Source organism: Aegilops tauschii, chromosome 3, assembly GCF_002575655.3.
Source record: "Aegilops tauschii subsp. strangulata cultivar AL8/78 chromosome 3, Aet v6.0, whole genome shotgun sequence".
Taxonomy (NCBI): domain Eukaryota; kingdom Viridiplantae; phylum Streptophyta; class Magnoliopsida; order Poales; family Poaceae; genus Aegilops; species Aegilops tauschii.
In genome coordinates this window covers 396322270-396338589 of record NC_053037.3, presented here as the reverse complement: position 1 = coordinate 396338589, position 16320 = coordinate 396322270, and the positions used below count along the sequence as shown (strand labels likewise).

The following is a 16320-nucleotide window of genomic DNA, read 5'->3' as shown; positions in this document are numbered from 1 at the left end:
CTTCGCCCTGAATGCATCATGGAATCCTAAACATACTCAATTCATAACGGCAGTTACATAGCTCAATGGAAAGTGATACACCAAATCATTTGCATGAATATGGACTCTCTTTCAGCGTACACTGACTGATTTGATTTTCAGTGGATATGCCGATCACAGTCAGTGCCGAATACTATAGGCTAGAGATTGCCTTTATTTCAAATTCAATATTTTTGTATTAAGAAATCTGTGTCTAGTCTGCCCACACGTTTCAGGGTTCAAGATCAATGAAATGCGGGTTACATGCCATAAAAATTTATGCCATTGAATTTATATTCAAAAAAAGTTCACAATGATATAACTGTCTACATCACATGGCTCATATGTTTAGTCTAACTGATGGTGAATTAAATCTTGAAATACCGCAAAACCAGGGGAAATTTACTCTTTCACTTATAAAAATAGCATTTTTAATTGTGGCAATGTTTACAAGGCTGAGTTTGATTTGTGACACATCTTCAGAAAATAAAACTAATGGACAATTTGAATTGTATACAAAAGCTGGATAAACTTATGGTATCATATATTTTAAAGTTCCAAGACAAGTTTTTCTATTTCCATCATAACATGGGTATAAGTCAAAAGGTTATCTTACTTATTCGGGTTTGCTCTTTTATTATTTCCGTAACTTTTTGTGTACTTGATACAAAGTTTTTGATTATGAGACTTTTCTTGCGACCGGATCTTTTTATGCTCTCTTGGAACCGACAACTTACTTCATGCTATTACTAACACTTATGACTGAGCCGCACTTGCTTTTCAAAAGAAATTGAAACAATCATGCCTGAGACTAGCCAATAGAAGAAAGAGCCACAAGCAAGCCACATCAGCATCCTTTTTTTTCGCTTTCTTCAACAATGCGAGTCTACCTCACTCATCATAACTCAAATACAAATTCAAGTTCCAAATTAATATTTCCCCACGGAAGCAAACCTTTTTAAGTTTGCCAAGTCTACAGAAAAATGTACCAAGATCTACACTATCAAATATATATGGTATGGAAATACGTTTTATAAAGAATCCACTGAAACATATTTGGTATATTGATATGTTTTTTCTAGAGACTTGGTCAAACTTGAGTTGACTTAAGAAAAAGTTATCAATTACTCCTCCGTCCCAAAATAAGTGACTCAACTTGGGAGTATTTTAGAATGAAGAGAGTAATTTCCATGGGCAGGTCAAAGCAACATTTGGTGCATACCCAAATACTCCCTTCATTCCTAAATATAAATCTTTGTAGAGATTTCACTATGGACTACACACAGAGAGCAAAATGAGTGAATCTACACTCTAAAATGCATCTATATACATCCGTATGTGGTTCATAGTGGAATCTCTACAAAGACTTGTACTCCTTCCGTCCGGAAATACTCGTCATAGAAATGAATAAAAATGGATGTATCTAGAACTAAATTATGTCTAGATACATCCATTTCTTTGACAAGTATTTTCGGACAAGGGAGTATTTAGTAATGGAAGCAGCATATGATATATGTGTGTCTGCTTTGCTGTATTGTTATATCTTTGGAACTTTGTCCGCAAAACAACATATACACTGGTCCACATATGAAATGTCACGACTATTGTGACCTTGGCTGTATCATCGCACCTACAGCCAATATGCAGCCAGACGGTGTTCTCATGCAAAACTGCACCATGATCTTTGCATTGCTTGACTTCATTCATTCGTCGTTGCATTCACACGATCACGATTGTGTCCTTGCCCTTATCTTCTTCATCTTCCGAGTCATCATCGGCATGTGACACTAAATTTCTATCACTAGGTGGAGCGTTCTGAAATATATCGATCAGCAGAACTCGTATTCGCTTCCGCAGCCCCGAAGCTTCTACAGGGCTGAACCACTTGCGTCCAAACTAAAAACCAGCAAGAGCACAAAAGTCAGGACTCCTGATATTTATACTGAATACAAATAATGAAGCAGTTTAATTTACACCTTGCAAGGCCGCACTCCTGTCAAATCATCTGGTGCCTCTTGAATAAACTTATCGATGTAGTAAAGCATAAAGACACCGCAATCAAAGTCATTTTGCTGCTGGGGCACCTTGCAAGTGGAAATGAAAGGCAGCTTTAGAAAACTGGCACAAAAAAGCACAGTGAAGGAATAGGTACTGTAAAGCCAGCAAGTTCATTGTAACTCAATTCACGACGATCATAAGTTCACATTCTCAAGTAATCAGCTCCTTGAGAACATCATTAAAAACACTATGGTTCTTACCTCGATTTTTTCCTTATGTATATTTCTTGAAAGATGTCTCCATATTGTGTCTGAAAAAGGAATATCATAAGAAGAATCCTTCTGTAGATGGCGCCATTCTTCTATGAGATAGCTGTGAAAACATACAATTTCAAAAGCATGGACAAGACATTAAAATTAGGAATCTTTAGAATGGCAGGTTCCCCTATAGGGAGGGTACACAGCACTACAGCACCCTCCAGTCCTGAATAGTAAATGGTTGGGATCAAGACCATTTTCTCACATAGTATCATGAAACATACCTCTCAATCACGCCAAAAACCTTGTCACTGGAATGTAGTCCTAGAGAGTCCAAGTGAAACACCCTTGGCCCAGATTTTATCTCTTTTGCGGGCATGAAGATAATGACCAAGCTCCAATGCACCCTAATTTACAGAACATAAGATAATCGCCATCTTATAAGTACTACCTCCATTCCAAAATATAAGACGTTTTGGTAGGTACAAATATAAGACGTTTTGGTAGGTACCAAAATGTCTTATATTTTGGAATGGAGGTAGTATATGATAACTAGATACACTAGAATGTTATCCATTGACCAACAAACACACCCTCATGTCAAATATCAACCAAACAAATAATATGTGCTTGGGAGTAGCAGATAAGCACATCTGGTTTCATCTTGCAGTATTATCCTGAGAATAAGAAACTTACTGTCCATGAATTGGCAAAAGGAGGTATGGTGTCTTAAAAATATCTACACTTCTCCACCATCGCCTTAACTTGCTAAACTGCGAGCCACACTCACCCTAGAACAAATGCACAAGTCAGTCAGCATTTTAAAACGCTAGCTTCGAGGGGGTGAAGAAGAGGTGATCCCAACATGCAAAAGGAAATAAATAAACAGAGATTTACAAAATGAAGTAATGGGAAGTACGATATTTTCCAGAGAAAAACATATATGAACCGGCTTTCTGGAACATATCATGTTGAAAACAAAAAAACCCATGCATATTGCAATTTACACATTAAATATTCAAATGACTGCCATGGTTTTATACAATTTCTTGGAACGTAAACTGGGAATAAAACTTCGCAATTCGAAAAACTGTCTCAAGAAAAAGTACAAAGTAATATGATTGTTATATTTACATATGCACATGTCAGCCCCATATTTTACTAACCTTATCAGTAAGGTGATATAATTTAAAATAAGCTTTGGAAAATCAATAGAACATGGACAAATTAGTATATGAAAAAATAATGTGAATTGAATGACACCAGGGTGTTAACTTTGCAATGAGAGAATGCAGTGCACTACAGCAGAAAGTCATGTTTATGTGTGCATCGCTGTATGGGAACAATGAAGCTTCCACTTCAGGCCAGCTCATGCACCACCTAGAACGTAACTTTAACCCATCGATTTGCAAGGACATGTAGTGTTGAACATCATAAATAACTAAATACAACACAATAAGATCAAAGAGCATACCGTCCTGGATAACGCTTCTTCAAGTTTGCTATAGAAATATGTATTGAAGATGTACAAGTCGTCACAAGGCCTGGATTTTCTTAGGTACCTGACATTGCCATAGTCGGTATGGACAGAAAACATGTATTAAAAATTACTCCCTCCGTGTAGTGTCAAAAACGCTCTTATATTATGGGACGGAGGGACTAGAAAGCATATGATCGAATTTTTTATGCTTATTCAGCTAAACCATCCAAACTAGAAAAACAAATACAACGCCGACATTCGATCTTGAAGGGAACACATCACAGTAAATGTGAGATGTTGACACGTCATGAATCATTTGACCGGATACACTTTTGCACTTTTAGTCCTTTATACACATCAAATATGTCTTTCAACCACGCATTCATTAACTAGTCTGTTGGTACTGATAATTCCCTGTAGTAGCTCAGTGATAGAGTGAGTACATCACATAACGTACTTTTCTAATTCTACATAACATTTGATAGTCCTTAAGTGGCATCTAAGGTAAGAACTGCATATAATAAGAAAAGAAAAAAGACATCTATAAATAAATGCAGTTCAGTCATACCCATGCAAACTTTCCAACAGCTGCATGTGAGCACTTGGACGTTGAACTTACTAACAGAAGAAAGAGGAAGATAATGTCACAAGCAGAAAAGAGAATGAATATATTACTTACTGGATGTAAAAGTTTATGACAGGTGATTTTAAAAAAACTTCGGGGTCAAGACATTTTATGTCAGAATATGTCAGCTCGACAGTTTCCGGATCAGTCCTGTAGACAGTAGTAGACATTAGTATGGGCGGAGAATCCCTCTGTCAATACCTCTAACAATACATGATTCTTACCTCGACGGATAGTAGATCTGTGATTTGTCCCTACAGAAATCCAATTTGATTAATTAAGCATATAAATGGTCATAGTGATGAAATGTTAACAGGCAGAAACATTATCACTTATTGTGTTACCAATTTACCATATATTAACAATCTCGACATCAACTGATTTAGAAGGTTCTGTATCCTCGTCATCCAAGAGTTCTGTATCCTCGTCATCCAAGAGAACTACTTCCTGACAAAGATAAGAGCATGATTGGAATACATATGTAGAAGTCTTAATTCATGTCAAACATTTGCAGCTAAGATTAATGAAATTAATGATAATGATGAAGTATTCAAGCATCAATGACGATCTTCTCAGTGAATCAAATCCAAACACTGTAAATGATTTGATGACCAGTATTTGTATTTGGCAGATCTAGGTTTTAACTCGATAGATTTATTATTTATAGTGGTGGCCTTCTCTACTGTTTATGCTAAAAAAGATTTATTATTCAGAAAACATGTTGGATGAAATAACAGGAACAACCTTTGCATTTGTACTCATAATGTTACACCATGATAAGTACTATAACGCTAGATGCGGATAGCAATTTTAGTTCTGATAATGAATTTCATTTTCATAAGGAGGGAATGGAAAAAACAATACCACAGAACAGTCAAAGAAAAAGGTGAAACAGCTGGCAGCATACTCACCTTCTTTTCGTTTCTTCTATTTAACCTCCGGTATTGGTAGGTATGATTCTTGGAATGGTCCCACCTGCACTCAGAATAATTTATCAGAGAAACAAAATGTTATGTGGGGTACCACATACCAACAGGAGCCCAAGCCCTCACCCAAGAGCTGTGGTACACCATGGCTACAAACCCTGGCCTCCCATCCAGCACAACTACAATCTACAGTCACGATCCGGGGTTTATACCACATATAGTGGTTTTAAAGACGGATGTTACTTATAAGAATTATTCAGATGCAACTATGTTCCTCTTATAAATTAGAAAAGATAAGGCAAACTTATTCCCACATGGCGACTCCATCAGGTTAATCCAAATAGCTGGCTATGAGGGCTCCAGAGTCGTATATGCATGTTATAAGACCACTGTTTCATTATTTCACTACCTTCCACCAACAGCTAATGGTGACGTTATGGACTACACAAAGAAGATATAGCATTGAAGATAGATGTGCTTAGCATGCCAATTGCTGCAATGACAGGACATAATCTTTAAAGTCTCTAATAATGATAACAGCCCTCCGGAGACACAAACAAAACAAAGATACCAGTGTCTATGAAATCAGAAAGACACCAGGATTATTTATATTGAAGTTTATTTATAAATGGAACACAAGATAGTGTAGCTGACAGAGTGGCAATAGAAAGAGAAATAAATCAACAAATGAAGACACGCACAAGCAAAATGACAAGTCATAAATGTTGTACAACAAGAACAAAGTGAAAAGTCTCAGACGCATAAGCAAAATAGACGACAACTAAAGAAGAGATAATATAGCTCATACAACTAATAAAGGTAAAAGAACAGATGAATTGGATCAGCAAACAGGAGTGAATACCTCTTGGTCGAACTCCCAGAAGTGCGATCTTCTGTGCGTAGTTTAGTGGACATGCCCTTTGGCTCAACAGAGTTATTTTTCTGTTGATCTTCTGTACAGATCTTCATACCTAACTTCCTACCATTTGTATCTAAATGTTTCTTGTCAGCAATATTTTGAGAAACTCTACGCCTTTTTGGTTGATGATTCACTGTGTTCGTTGCTCTTTTCCGATCTTTCACTTGGGAAGCACGTTTGCTTGTGTTAAAATGGCCTAGCTCATCAGCGAATGCTGCTTCGCCCTACATATAACCAGGAAAGCTGTCAAAACGTTTGTAAATACTAACCACAATAGTATCGTGACATACAAAACTAGGAGTGAGGACACTAAAATGCATACCTTGCCATGGCAATGCCATTTATCAGAAAACCTGCTGCAGTTGATATGGTCACTTTCCTCTGCAAAAGAAATGGCAAAGGTACATTGATGACTGATAAAACATAAGTGGCACCCATCAGACAGTTGAAGGCAGGAAAAAGGAAGGTCTTAGATCGACCAACCACCAAAAGGAAGACCTAATAAATGAATCCTAATGCTTACTGATCAGGTGCATTATGCCATTGAAATATCCAAAAGGGACGTGCATTTTTTATATCAACAAAATATGATTATGCTGGAAACATGGTACCATAGGTGTTTGTTGACCTTGTAAACAGACTGTCTAGAGCCTGAAGCATCTATGCTCCCTCCCATGTAAGGAAACATCCATATCTTGTCGAGCAGTATACAACATAATGAAATCAGTTGACCACCACTATCCATTATAAGAACTTCCTAGAAAGTCCAAATCTAAATTCAGCTATATGCTAGCTAGTAGCTACTTCCTCTTAAGTCTTAACAACGTCTAGCATCAGAAACCATGAACGATAACCAAGTCTCGGTACTGTTTATGTATTCTGTTTGAGAGATTGGGATAGCATGTGTTCATTAAAACAAGAATATTGAATTAGCCAATAGTTTAACACCCCCCTCCAATGCCCAAATCACCTTCAAACCATGCCATCTGGCCTTCTTCTACATGGCAGTTATCCCTATGGGTTTCAGGTGGCCATCAGATGGGTACAAGAAAACAAAACAGCATATGTATCTGATATTACTTGAGGGTTTTTTAAGCGCTAGGCGCTGAGAGAGCGTTTTGCCTCCGCTTATAGTGCAATAACAGCTTAAGCAGCGCCTAGGCGTGCTTAACCGTTCTGTATGGATGTCATATGGACAGGAACAAGGGCACACAAAAAAATCATTTTTCAAAGCATGCAAGGCATGTACTCCCTCCGTTCCTAAATATAAGTCTTTGTAGACATTTCAAATGGAATATAATATACGGATGCATGTAGACATATTTTAGTGTGTAGATTCACTCATTTTGCTCCGTATGTAGTCACCTGTTGAAATCTCTAGAAAGACTTATATTTGGGAACGGAGGGAGTATAAATGTAAAATAGCAATTATGTTGGGAAAGAAGAGACGAGGAGTAACTCGAGGTTGGGGAAGAGAAGCCACCAGGCTCCAGCCTAGACGAGGAGGAGTCCGTGATCGGGGGAGAGGGGGAAGGACTGGTGGCGAGGTCGGGGAAGGGGAGCTCAAGGTCCAGCGGCACTAGGTTGGGGAAGATGGGTGGTGAGGTCGGGGAAGAAAGCCCCAGATCTGGCGGCGCAATGTCGCCTTGCTCTCCTCTGTTTGTCTCACTCGGTTCTCCTTCATCTAACCCTAGGCGTCCGAGCGCTTTTTTCAGCGCTTACCCCAAAAGCGAAGCGGTAGGCCTCCACTCAGAGCTTAAGCGCGCCTAGGCGTACACTCAACTTTTTTCCCTGATATTCTACCGACGTGCATTGCATAAACAACTAAACAGAAATAATAAAGCTTACTGAAGGTGTAGGGATCATCCCCACTGGGTGTCTGCGCTGACTGTCTCCGACCCGTGTCAACCTACAATAATTAATGAAAACCACAAAGTAAGGGCATGGATGAAATATGCTGACAAATCATTCAATAAAAGTATGCTCACAAATAGGAATATATTAGGACGGCCCAATAATACCACCATAGAACATAGCAAAAGTAAATTGTTCAGAAATATTATTAAATTCCTTGTTAGTTGCCCTGATTGTGAAGACACAATATCTCATTCACATGCCCATAACACCAAAGAAGTGATGTTTCGAACACATTCAAGATAAAAATGATACATCGTGGAACAGAAGACGTTTGGCACAGTGAACTGAGCACTAGCTCAGTGGTAGGGGCACTGTCAAGCATTCCAAGCCAGCCGGGTTCGATCCCGCGCAGGGAGCTAATATTTCAACCAATATTCTTGCTTCTATAATCAAAGGCCGAGGGGTCCTTCCCCCTATGGTCTCATTTTTCTTTCCATCAAAAACAATGTTTGGCAGAAGCTGCTTATGTGCCAACTTAATTGCACAAGTCTGCAACCATGGGTTAGAACTTCCAGCATCCCACTTTCACAAACAAGAAAACATATACTTTCCTTAACTGAATACAAAAGGGAAGAGCACAAATCTGCAGTTAATCAAGAGAATGAGGCTATTGAAAGTGGGGCATCAAGTAGTAAACTACAAACCCAAATTTGACGACTTCTATGAAATTATCAATCCTAATATCACTCATCACACTGAATACATAGCTATCTCTGACAAGAAATTACTTGACTGACAATAGGCACCTGAATCGCTACCTAACATTATAAATTGGACATCACCCAAGGCTAAACTACTAGCCAGCATTTAGAATTTAATTACTGAAACAAAACAAACTTCCTGTCACGAAGAGGTAGAAACGCAGATCAGCTGATAACACACCCCCTTTGGTCACCCGCGATTTCACCTTTGCAACACAACCATCGATAATCCTCACATACACGAATTCAGATTGGGGCAAAAGCACGCGGTTTGGAGAAAATCCCCGTGAAACGATTATGCAGAGCCCACATTATACTCACCTTCCTCGGCCCGGCAGCGCGGCGGCGATCAAGCTCTTTCTTCATCCTGCAGAGGAACTTACGCATCTTCTCGCCGCCGTCAGGTACGGATAGGGTCGGGTTACCGCTCCAGTGCTTGATCCTTTCCTCCAGTTTTTCATCAGTGAATCTCTTGAACTCATCCGGATCCCCCTCACCACCGTCGGAAGCGCCATCGCTCGCCGCAGGGGGCTGCGGCGTCACACGCGGAGAGGAGGAGGCGATGATCTCGACCTCCGCCGGCGGCGAGTCGAGGGGCATTTGGGCCCGGTCGATGATTATCGGGCCGTTCGGCATGGTTGGTGCCGCCGGGCGGCGGCGGGCGGGCGGTGGAAAACGGGCGGAGGAGGGTTTTATTCCATACGAGGGGAGAGTGCGGTGCGGCGGGTGCAGGAAAGGAGGAGACGAAGGGGAAAACGAGATTTTTCGAAAAGTCGGAGAAATCCCGAGAAATAACCTCCGACTGATATGCTGCCGCTTCAATCGCCCCCTCAAAAACGCAGTAATGCGTCCCCCTGCCTGGCGTGGCGCCTGTCCAATTTATGCGCACCTTCTTGCCTCTGTCCACTCAACGTGGCCTCCTTTGATTTGGTTTGATTTGATTTGAAGAAATTTTATAGGGTAGGATTCATATACAGAAAAAAAAAATCCCTTAGGGCATTTCTAGTTGATCCCCAGAATTTAGAGTAAACGACTGAGTATCCCTCTCTCTCAAAATAGGTTTTCACCCCGCTTTATAAATAAATCAACCATCCATACAACCAACATCGAAACGTCATAGCAAATACGACCGGGCAAACAACATAATCACGCCCAAAAAAGCAAAAGAGAAATAAGAAGAAAAAAACATCGAGTGGCGCCCTACAGGGGCCCTACGAAGAGGATAGGCGACACGCGGTAGTCAGAAGCGTATCCAGCATGAGCCCGAGACGATGTCTAGAGATTGGCTGCCAGTGCTGCAAAAAAAGCAAGGAATTTCAAGGAGTCAGAGGCCTGCCGCAGAAAGACCCGCTCAATCACCATTTTATTACGTGTCGTCCACGACGTCCAGGACATCCCTGCAAAGATTAGCCAGAATAAGCGGCGACGCCGCTCGGGCTATGTAGCTCTGTCCTGAAGGAACTCCGCAAAGTCCAGGGCCTCCCAGTGGGGCCCCAGAGCCTCGCGGACAAAAGTCCAGAGAACCCATGCTGCCGTGCATGAGAATAGGATGTGAGTCCCCGTTTCGGGACTGCACAGAGGGGGCACAAGCCATCACCCGGGCCATGCCACTTAAGCACCTCAGTCCCCGAGGGAATGCAGTCTCGTAGTAGTCGCCACACAAAAAACTTAATCTTCAAGGGCAGTGGTGCCTTCCACATAGGGGAAAGCCAGGGGATGATGGGCGACCGGCATAGTGCCTGGTAAGCCGAGCTCACCGAGAACTCACCCGAAGGAGTGAGGCTCCATGAAACAGTGTCTGGATAATCCAGCAACATCGGCGGGAGGACAACCTGCAATCTAGCCCATCCCTTAGTTTCCACCTGCCCAAATGTGCAACAGAACGGGATGTTCCACTACCAATCATGAGATGCCGCGGAGACCAGGAGCATCGGGTCCACGCAGATAGCGAAGAGACCAAGGAAGCTCACCCAAAATGGCTCGCCGCGCACCCAAGGATCCAGCCAGAATTGGGTTCCTTCCCCATTTCCTCTAGTGAAGGAGACCCCTAGACGAAATCCTCCTTGATCCGTTGGATGAATCTCCAAGACTGGGAACCCCCCGAGCGAGAGCAAGCTAGGAGAGGCTCACCCCTTAGGTTTTTTGCATGAAGCAGTTGCAGCCACAAGCCGCCCTCGCCTCGCAAGATCCGTCACACCCATTGCAGCATGATGGGGACGTTCATGCGTCTGGAGGCCATAATATCTAGTCCCCCCGATCCTTGGGCAAACATATGTCCGCCCATTTGACCATATGATACTTCAGGCTGCCGTTCGCGGCCTGCCAGAAAAATCTAGCGAGATCCTTATCGAAGGAGCTATGGATGCCCTCCAGTAGGATTTATAGCCCCATCATGTGTTGGGAAATGTAGCATGCAATTTTAAAAAAAATCTACGCTCACGCAAGATCTATCTAGGAGATGCATAGCAACGAGAGGGGAGAGTGTGTCTATGTACCCTCGTAGACCGTAAGCGGAAGCGTTTGACAACGCGGTTGATGTAGTCGAACTTCTTCTAGCTCCGACCGATCAAGTACCGAACATACGACTCCTCCGAGTTCTGCACACGTTCAGCTCGATGACGTCCCTCATCATCTTAATCCAGCAAGATATCGAGGTAGTAGATGAGTTTCGTCAACACAAAGGCGTGGTGACGGTGATGGTGAAGTGATCCGCGCAGGGCTTCGCCTAAGCACTACGAAGATATGATCGTGGGAGTAAACGGCGGAGGAGGACGCCGCACACGGCTATGCAATAGGCTGAGGTGTGCTAGAGGCGTCCCCCCACATATATATAGGTGGGGGGAGAGGGGGGCAGCCAAGGGGCGCCCAAGTAGGCCGAATCCTACTTGGGGCCTTCCTATGGCCGGCGCCCCCCCTTCCTTATTTATCGGAAGGGGGAAGGAAAGAAGAGGGAGGAGGGAAGGAAGGGGGGGCGAATCCCCCCTTTCCTTTTCCCTTCCCCTCTTTCCTTTTCCTCTGGTGTGGCCTATATGGGGGGTGCAGCAGCCCCTGGTGGCTCCTGTCTTTCCCCTCTTGTCCCATAAGGCCCATATCTTTTGCCGGGGGTGCCCGGAACCCCTTCCGGTGACCCGATATGTACCCAGTACCCTCCGGAACACTTCCGGTGTCCGAATACCATCGTCCTATATATCAATCTTTACTCTCAACCATTTCGAGACTCCTCGTCATGTCCGTGATCTCATCCGGGACTCCGAACAACATCCGGTCACCAAATCACACAACTCATATAATACTAAAGCGTCATCGAACGTTAAGTGTGCGGACCCTACGGGTTCGAGAACTATGTAGACATGACCGAGACACCTCTCCGGTCAATAACCAATAGCGGAACCTGGATGCTCATATTGGCTCCTACATATTCTACGAAGATCTTTATCGGTCGAACTGTTATGACAACATACGTTATTCCCTTTGTCTATGGGTATGTTACTTGCCCGAGATTCGATCGTCGGTCTCTTCATACCTAGTTCAATCTCGTTACCGACAAGTCTCTTTACTTGTTTCGTAATACATCATCCTGTAACTAACTCATTAGTCACTTTGCTTGTAAGGCTTCTTATGATGTGTATTACCGAGAGGACCCGGAGATACCTCTCCGATACTGGGAGTGACAAATCCTAATCTCAATCTATGCCAACCCAACAAACACCTTCGGAGATACCTATAGAGCATCTTTATAATCACCCAGTTACGTTGTGACGTTTGATAGCACACAAGGCATTCCTCCGGTATCCGGGAGTTGCATAATCTCATAGTCGAAGGAATATGTATTTGACATGAAGAAAGCAATAGCAATAAAACTGAACGATCATAATGCTAAGCTAACGAATGGGTCGCGTCCATCACATCATTCTCCTAATGATGTGATCTCATTATCAAATGGCAACTCATCTCTATGGTCAGGAAACCTTAACAATCTTTGATCAGCGAGCTAGTCAAGTAGAGGCTCACTAGGGACGTAGTGTTTGTCTATGTATTCACACATGTATTTAGGTTTCCGATCAATAAAATTCTAGCATGAATAATAAACATTTATCATGAATAAGGAAATATAAAATAACAACTTTATTATTGCCTCTAGGGCATATTTCCTTCAGTCTCCCACTTGCACCAGAGTCAATAATCTAGATTACATTGTACTGACTCTAACACCCATGGAGTCTTGGTGCTGATCATGTTTTGCTCGTGGAAGAGGCTTAGTCAACGGATCTGCTACATCAGATCCGTATGTATTTTGCAAATCTCTATGTATCCCTCCTTGACTTGATCACGGATGGAGTTGAAGCGTCTCTTGATGTGTTTGGTTCTTTTGTGAAATCTGGATTCCTTCGCTAAGGCAATTGCTCCAGCATTGTCACAAAATATTTTCATTGGACCCGATGCACTAGGTATTACACCTAGATCGGATATGAACTCCTTCATCCAGACTCCTTCATTTGCTGCTTCCGAAGCAGCTATGTACTCCGCTTCACACGTAGATCCCGCCACGACGCTCTACTTGGAACTGCACCAACTGACAGCTCCACCATTCAAAATAAATACGTATCCGGTTTGTGACTTTGAGTCATCCGGATCAGTGTCAAAGCTAGCATCGACGTAACCATTTACGACGAGCTCTTTGTCACCTCCATAAACGAGAAACATATCCTTGGTCCTTTTCAGGTACTTAGGATGTTCTTGACTGTTGTGCAGTGATCCACTACTGGATTACTTTGGTACCTCCCTGCCAGACTTATGGCAAAGACACACAACAGATCTGGTACACAACATAGCATACATGATAGAACCTATGGCTAAGGCATAGGGAATGACTTCCATTTTCTCTCTATCTTCTGCAGTGGTCGGGCATTGAGTCTGACTCAATTTCACACCTTGTAACACAGGCAAGAACCCTTTCTTTGAGTGATCCATTTTGAACTTCTTCAAAACTTTATCAAGGTAGGTGCTTTGTGAAAGTCCTATTAAGCGTCTTGTTCTATCTCTATAGATCTTGATGCCCAATATATAAGCAGCTTCACCGAGGTCTTTCATTGAAAAACTCGTATTCAAGTATCCTTTTATGCTATCCAGAAATTCTACATCATTTCCAATCAACAATATGTCATCCACATATAATATTAGAAATGCTATAGAGCTCCCGCTCACTTTCTTGTAAATACGGGCTTCTCCAAAAGTTTGTATAAAACCATATGCTTTGATCACATCATCAAAGCATATATTCCAACTCCGAGATGCTTGCACCAGTCTATAGATGGATCGCTGGAGCTTGCACACCTTGTTAGCACCTTTAGGATCGACAAAACCTTCTGGTTGCATCATATACAACTCTTCTTTAAGAAATCCATTAAGGAATGCAGGTTTGACGTCCATTTGCCAGATTTAGTCATAAAAAGCGGCAATTGCTAACATGATTCGGACAGACTTAAGCATCGCTACGGGTGAGAAAGTCTCATCGTAGTCATCTCCTTGAACTTGTTGAAAACCTTTCGCGACAAGTCGAGCTTTGTAGACGGTAACATTACCATCAGCGTCAGCCTTCTTCTTGAAGATCCATTTATTCTCTATGGCTCGCCGATCATCGGGCAAGTCCACCAAAGTCCACACTTTGTTCTCATACATGGATCCTATCTCAGATTTCATGCCCCCAAGCCATTTATCAGAATCTGGGCTCATCATAGCTTCATAGTTCGTAGGTTCGTCATGGTCTAGTAACACGACTTCCAGAACAGGATTACCGTACCACTCTGGTGCGGATCGTGCTCTGGTTGACCTATGAGGTTCAGTAGTAACTTGATCTGAAGTTTCATAATCATCATCATTAGCTTCCTCTCTAGTTGGTGTAGGCATCACTGGAATAGTTTTCCGTGATGAGCTATTTTCCTATTCGAGAGAAGGTACAATTACCTCATCAAGTTCTACTTTCCTCCCACTCACTTCTTTCGAGAGAAACTCCTTCTCTAGAAATGCTCCATTCTTGCAAAAAATATCTTGCCTTCGGATATGTGGTAGAAGGTGTACCCAATTGTTTCCTTAGGGTATCCTATGAAGACGCACTTCTCCAATTTGGGTTCGAGCTTATCAGGCTGAAGCCTTTTGACATAAGTGTCGCAACCCCAAATTTTAAGAAACGACAACTTAGGTTTCTTGCCAAACCATAGTTCATACGGTGTCGTCTCAACGGATTTAGACGATGCCTTATTTAACGTGAATGCGGCTATCTCTAATGCATAACCCCAAAATGATAGTGGTAAATTGGTAAGAGACATCATATATCGCACCATATCTAATAAAGTGCAGCTATGACGATTACGTTCTGGTGTTCCAGGTGGCGTGAGTTGTGAAACTATTCCACATTGTTTTAAATGAAGGCCAAACTCATAACTCAAATATTCGCCTCCGCGATCAGATCGTGGAAACTTTATTTTCTTGTTACGATGATTCTCTACTTCACTCTGAAATTCGTTGAACTTTTCAAATGTTTCAGACTTGTGTTTCATTAAGTAGATATACCCATATCTGCTCAAATCATCTGTGAAGGTCAGAAAATAACGATACCCGCCGCGAGCCTCAACACTCATCGGACCGCATACATCGGTATGTATTATTTCCGATAAGTCATTGGCTCGCTCCATTGTTTCGGAGAACGGAGTTTTAGTCATCTTGCCCATGAGGCATGGTTCGCAAGTATCAAATGATTCATAATCAAGTGATTCCAAAAGTCCATCTGCATGGAGTTTCTTCATGCGCTTTACACTAATATGACCTAAACGGCAGCACCACAAATATGTTGCACTATCATTATCAACTTTGCATCTTTTGGCATCAATATTATGAATATGTGTATCGCCACAATCGAGATTGAACAAAAATAGACCACTCTAAGGATGCATGACCATAAAAGATATTACTCATATAAATAGGACAACCATTATTCTCTGATTTAAATGAATATCCGTCTCGCACTAAACAAGATCCAGATATAATGTTCATGCTCAACGCTGGCACCAAATAACAATTATTCAGGTCTAAAACTAATCCCGAAGGTAGATGTAGAGGTAGCGTGCCAACGGCGATCACATCGACCTTGGAACCATTCCCGACGCGCATTGTCACCTCATCCTTTGCCAATCTTCGTTTAATCCGTAGCTCCTGTTTCGAGTTACAAATATGAGCAACCGAACCAGTATCAAATACCCAGGCGCTACTACGAGCATTAGTAAGGTACACATCAATAACATGTATATCAAATATACCTCTGTTCACTTTGCCATCACTGGTACACGTCGGTGCTATACAAACGGTTTTTAACCCCTTTCCATGACGGCATTTGGAACCGTCGCCTAGTGAGTGACGGCGATAAGGGGGTCTTTCCCACACGACCCAGAAACCGTCGGGGATAGGGAGCCTTGATGCATACAG

General features: G+C 42.1%; 1 protein-coding gene across 1 annotated transcript; it reads right to left on the bottom strand.

Annotated features, from left to right (window-relative positions):
- Nucleotides 1-1525: 1525 nt before the first annotated feature.
- Nucleotides 1526-9615, bottom strand: LOC109778675 (uncharacterized). Its single transcript, XM_020337233.3, has 14 exons — nucleotides 9163-9615; nucleotides 8072-8132; nucleotides 6546-6604; nucleotides 6167-6447; nucleotides 5290-5353; nucleotides 4731-4825; nucleotides 4603-4632; nucleotides 4433-4528; nucleotides 3748-3835; nucleotides 2970-3064; nucleotides 2558-2680; nucleotides 2277-2388; nucleotides 1995-2102; nucleotides 1526-1914 (listed from the first exon to the last, which is right to left on the bottom strand). The coding sequence occupies exons 1-14, from the start codon at nucleotides 9475-9477 to the stop codon at nucleotides 1738-1740; spliced, it is 1704 nt and encodes a 567-aa protein (XP_020192822.1). The 5' UTR covers nucleotides 9478-9615; the 3' UTR covers nucleotides 1526-1737.
- Between the last annotated feature and the right edge of the window lie 6705 nt (nucleotides 9616-16320).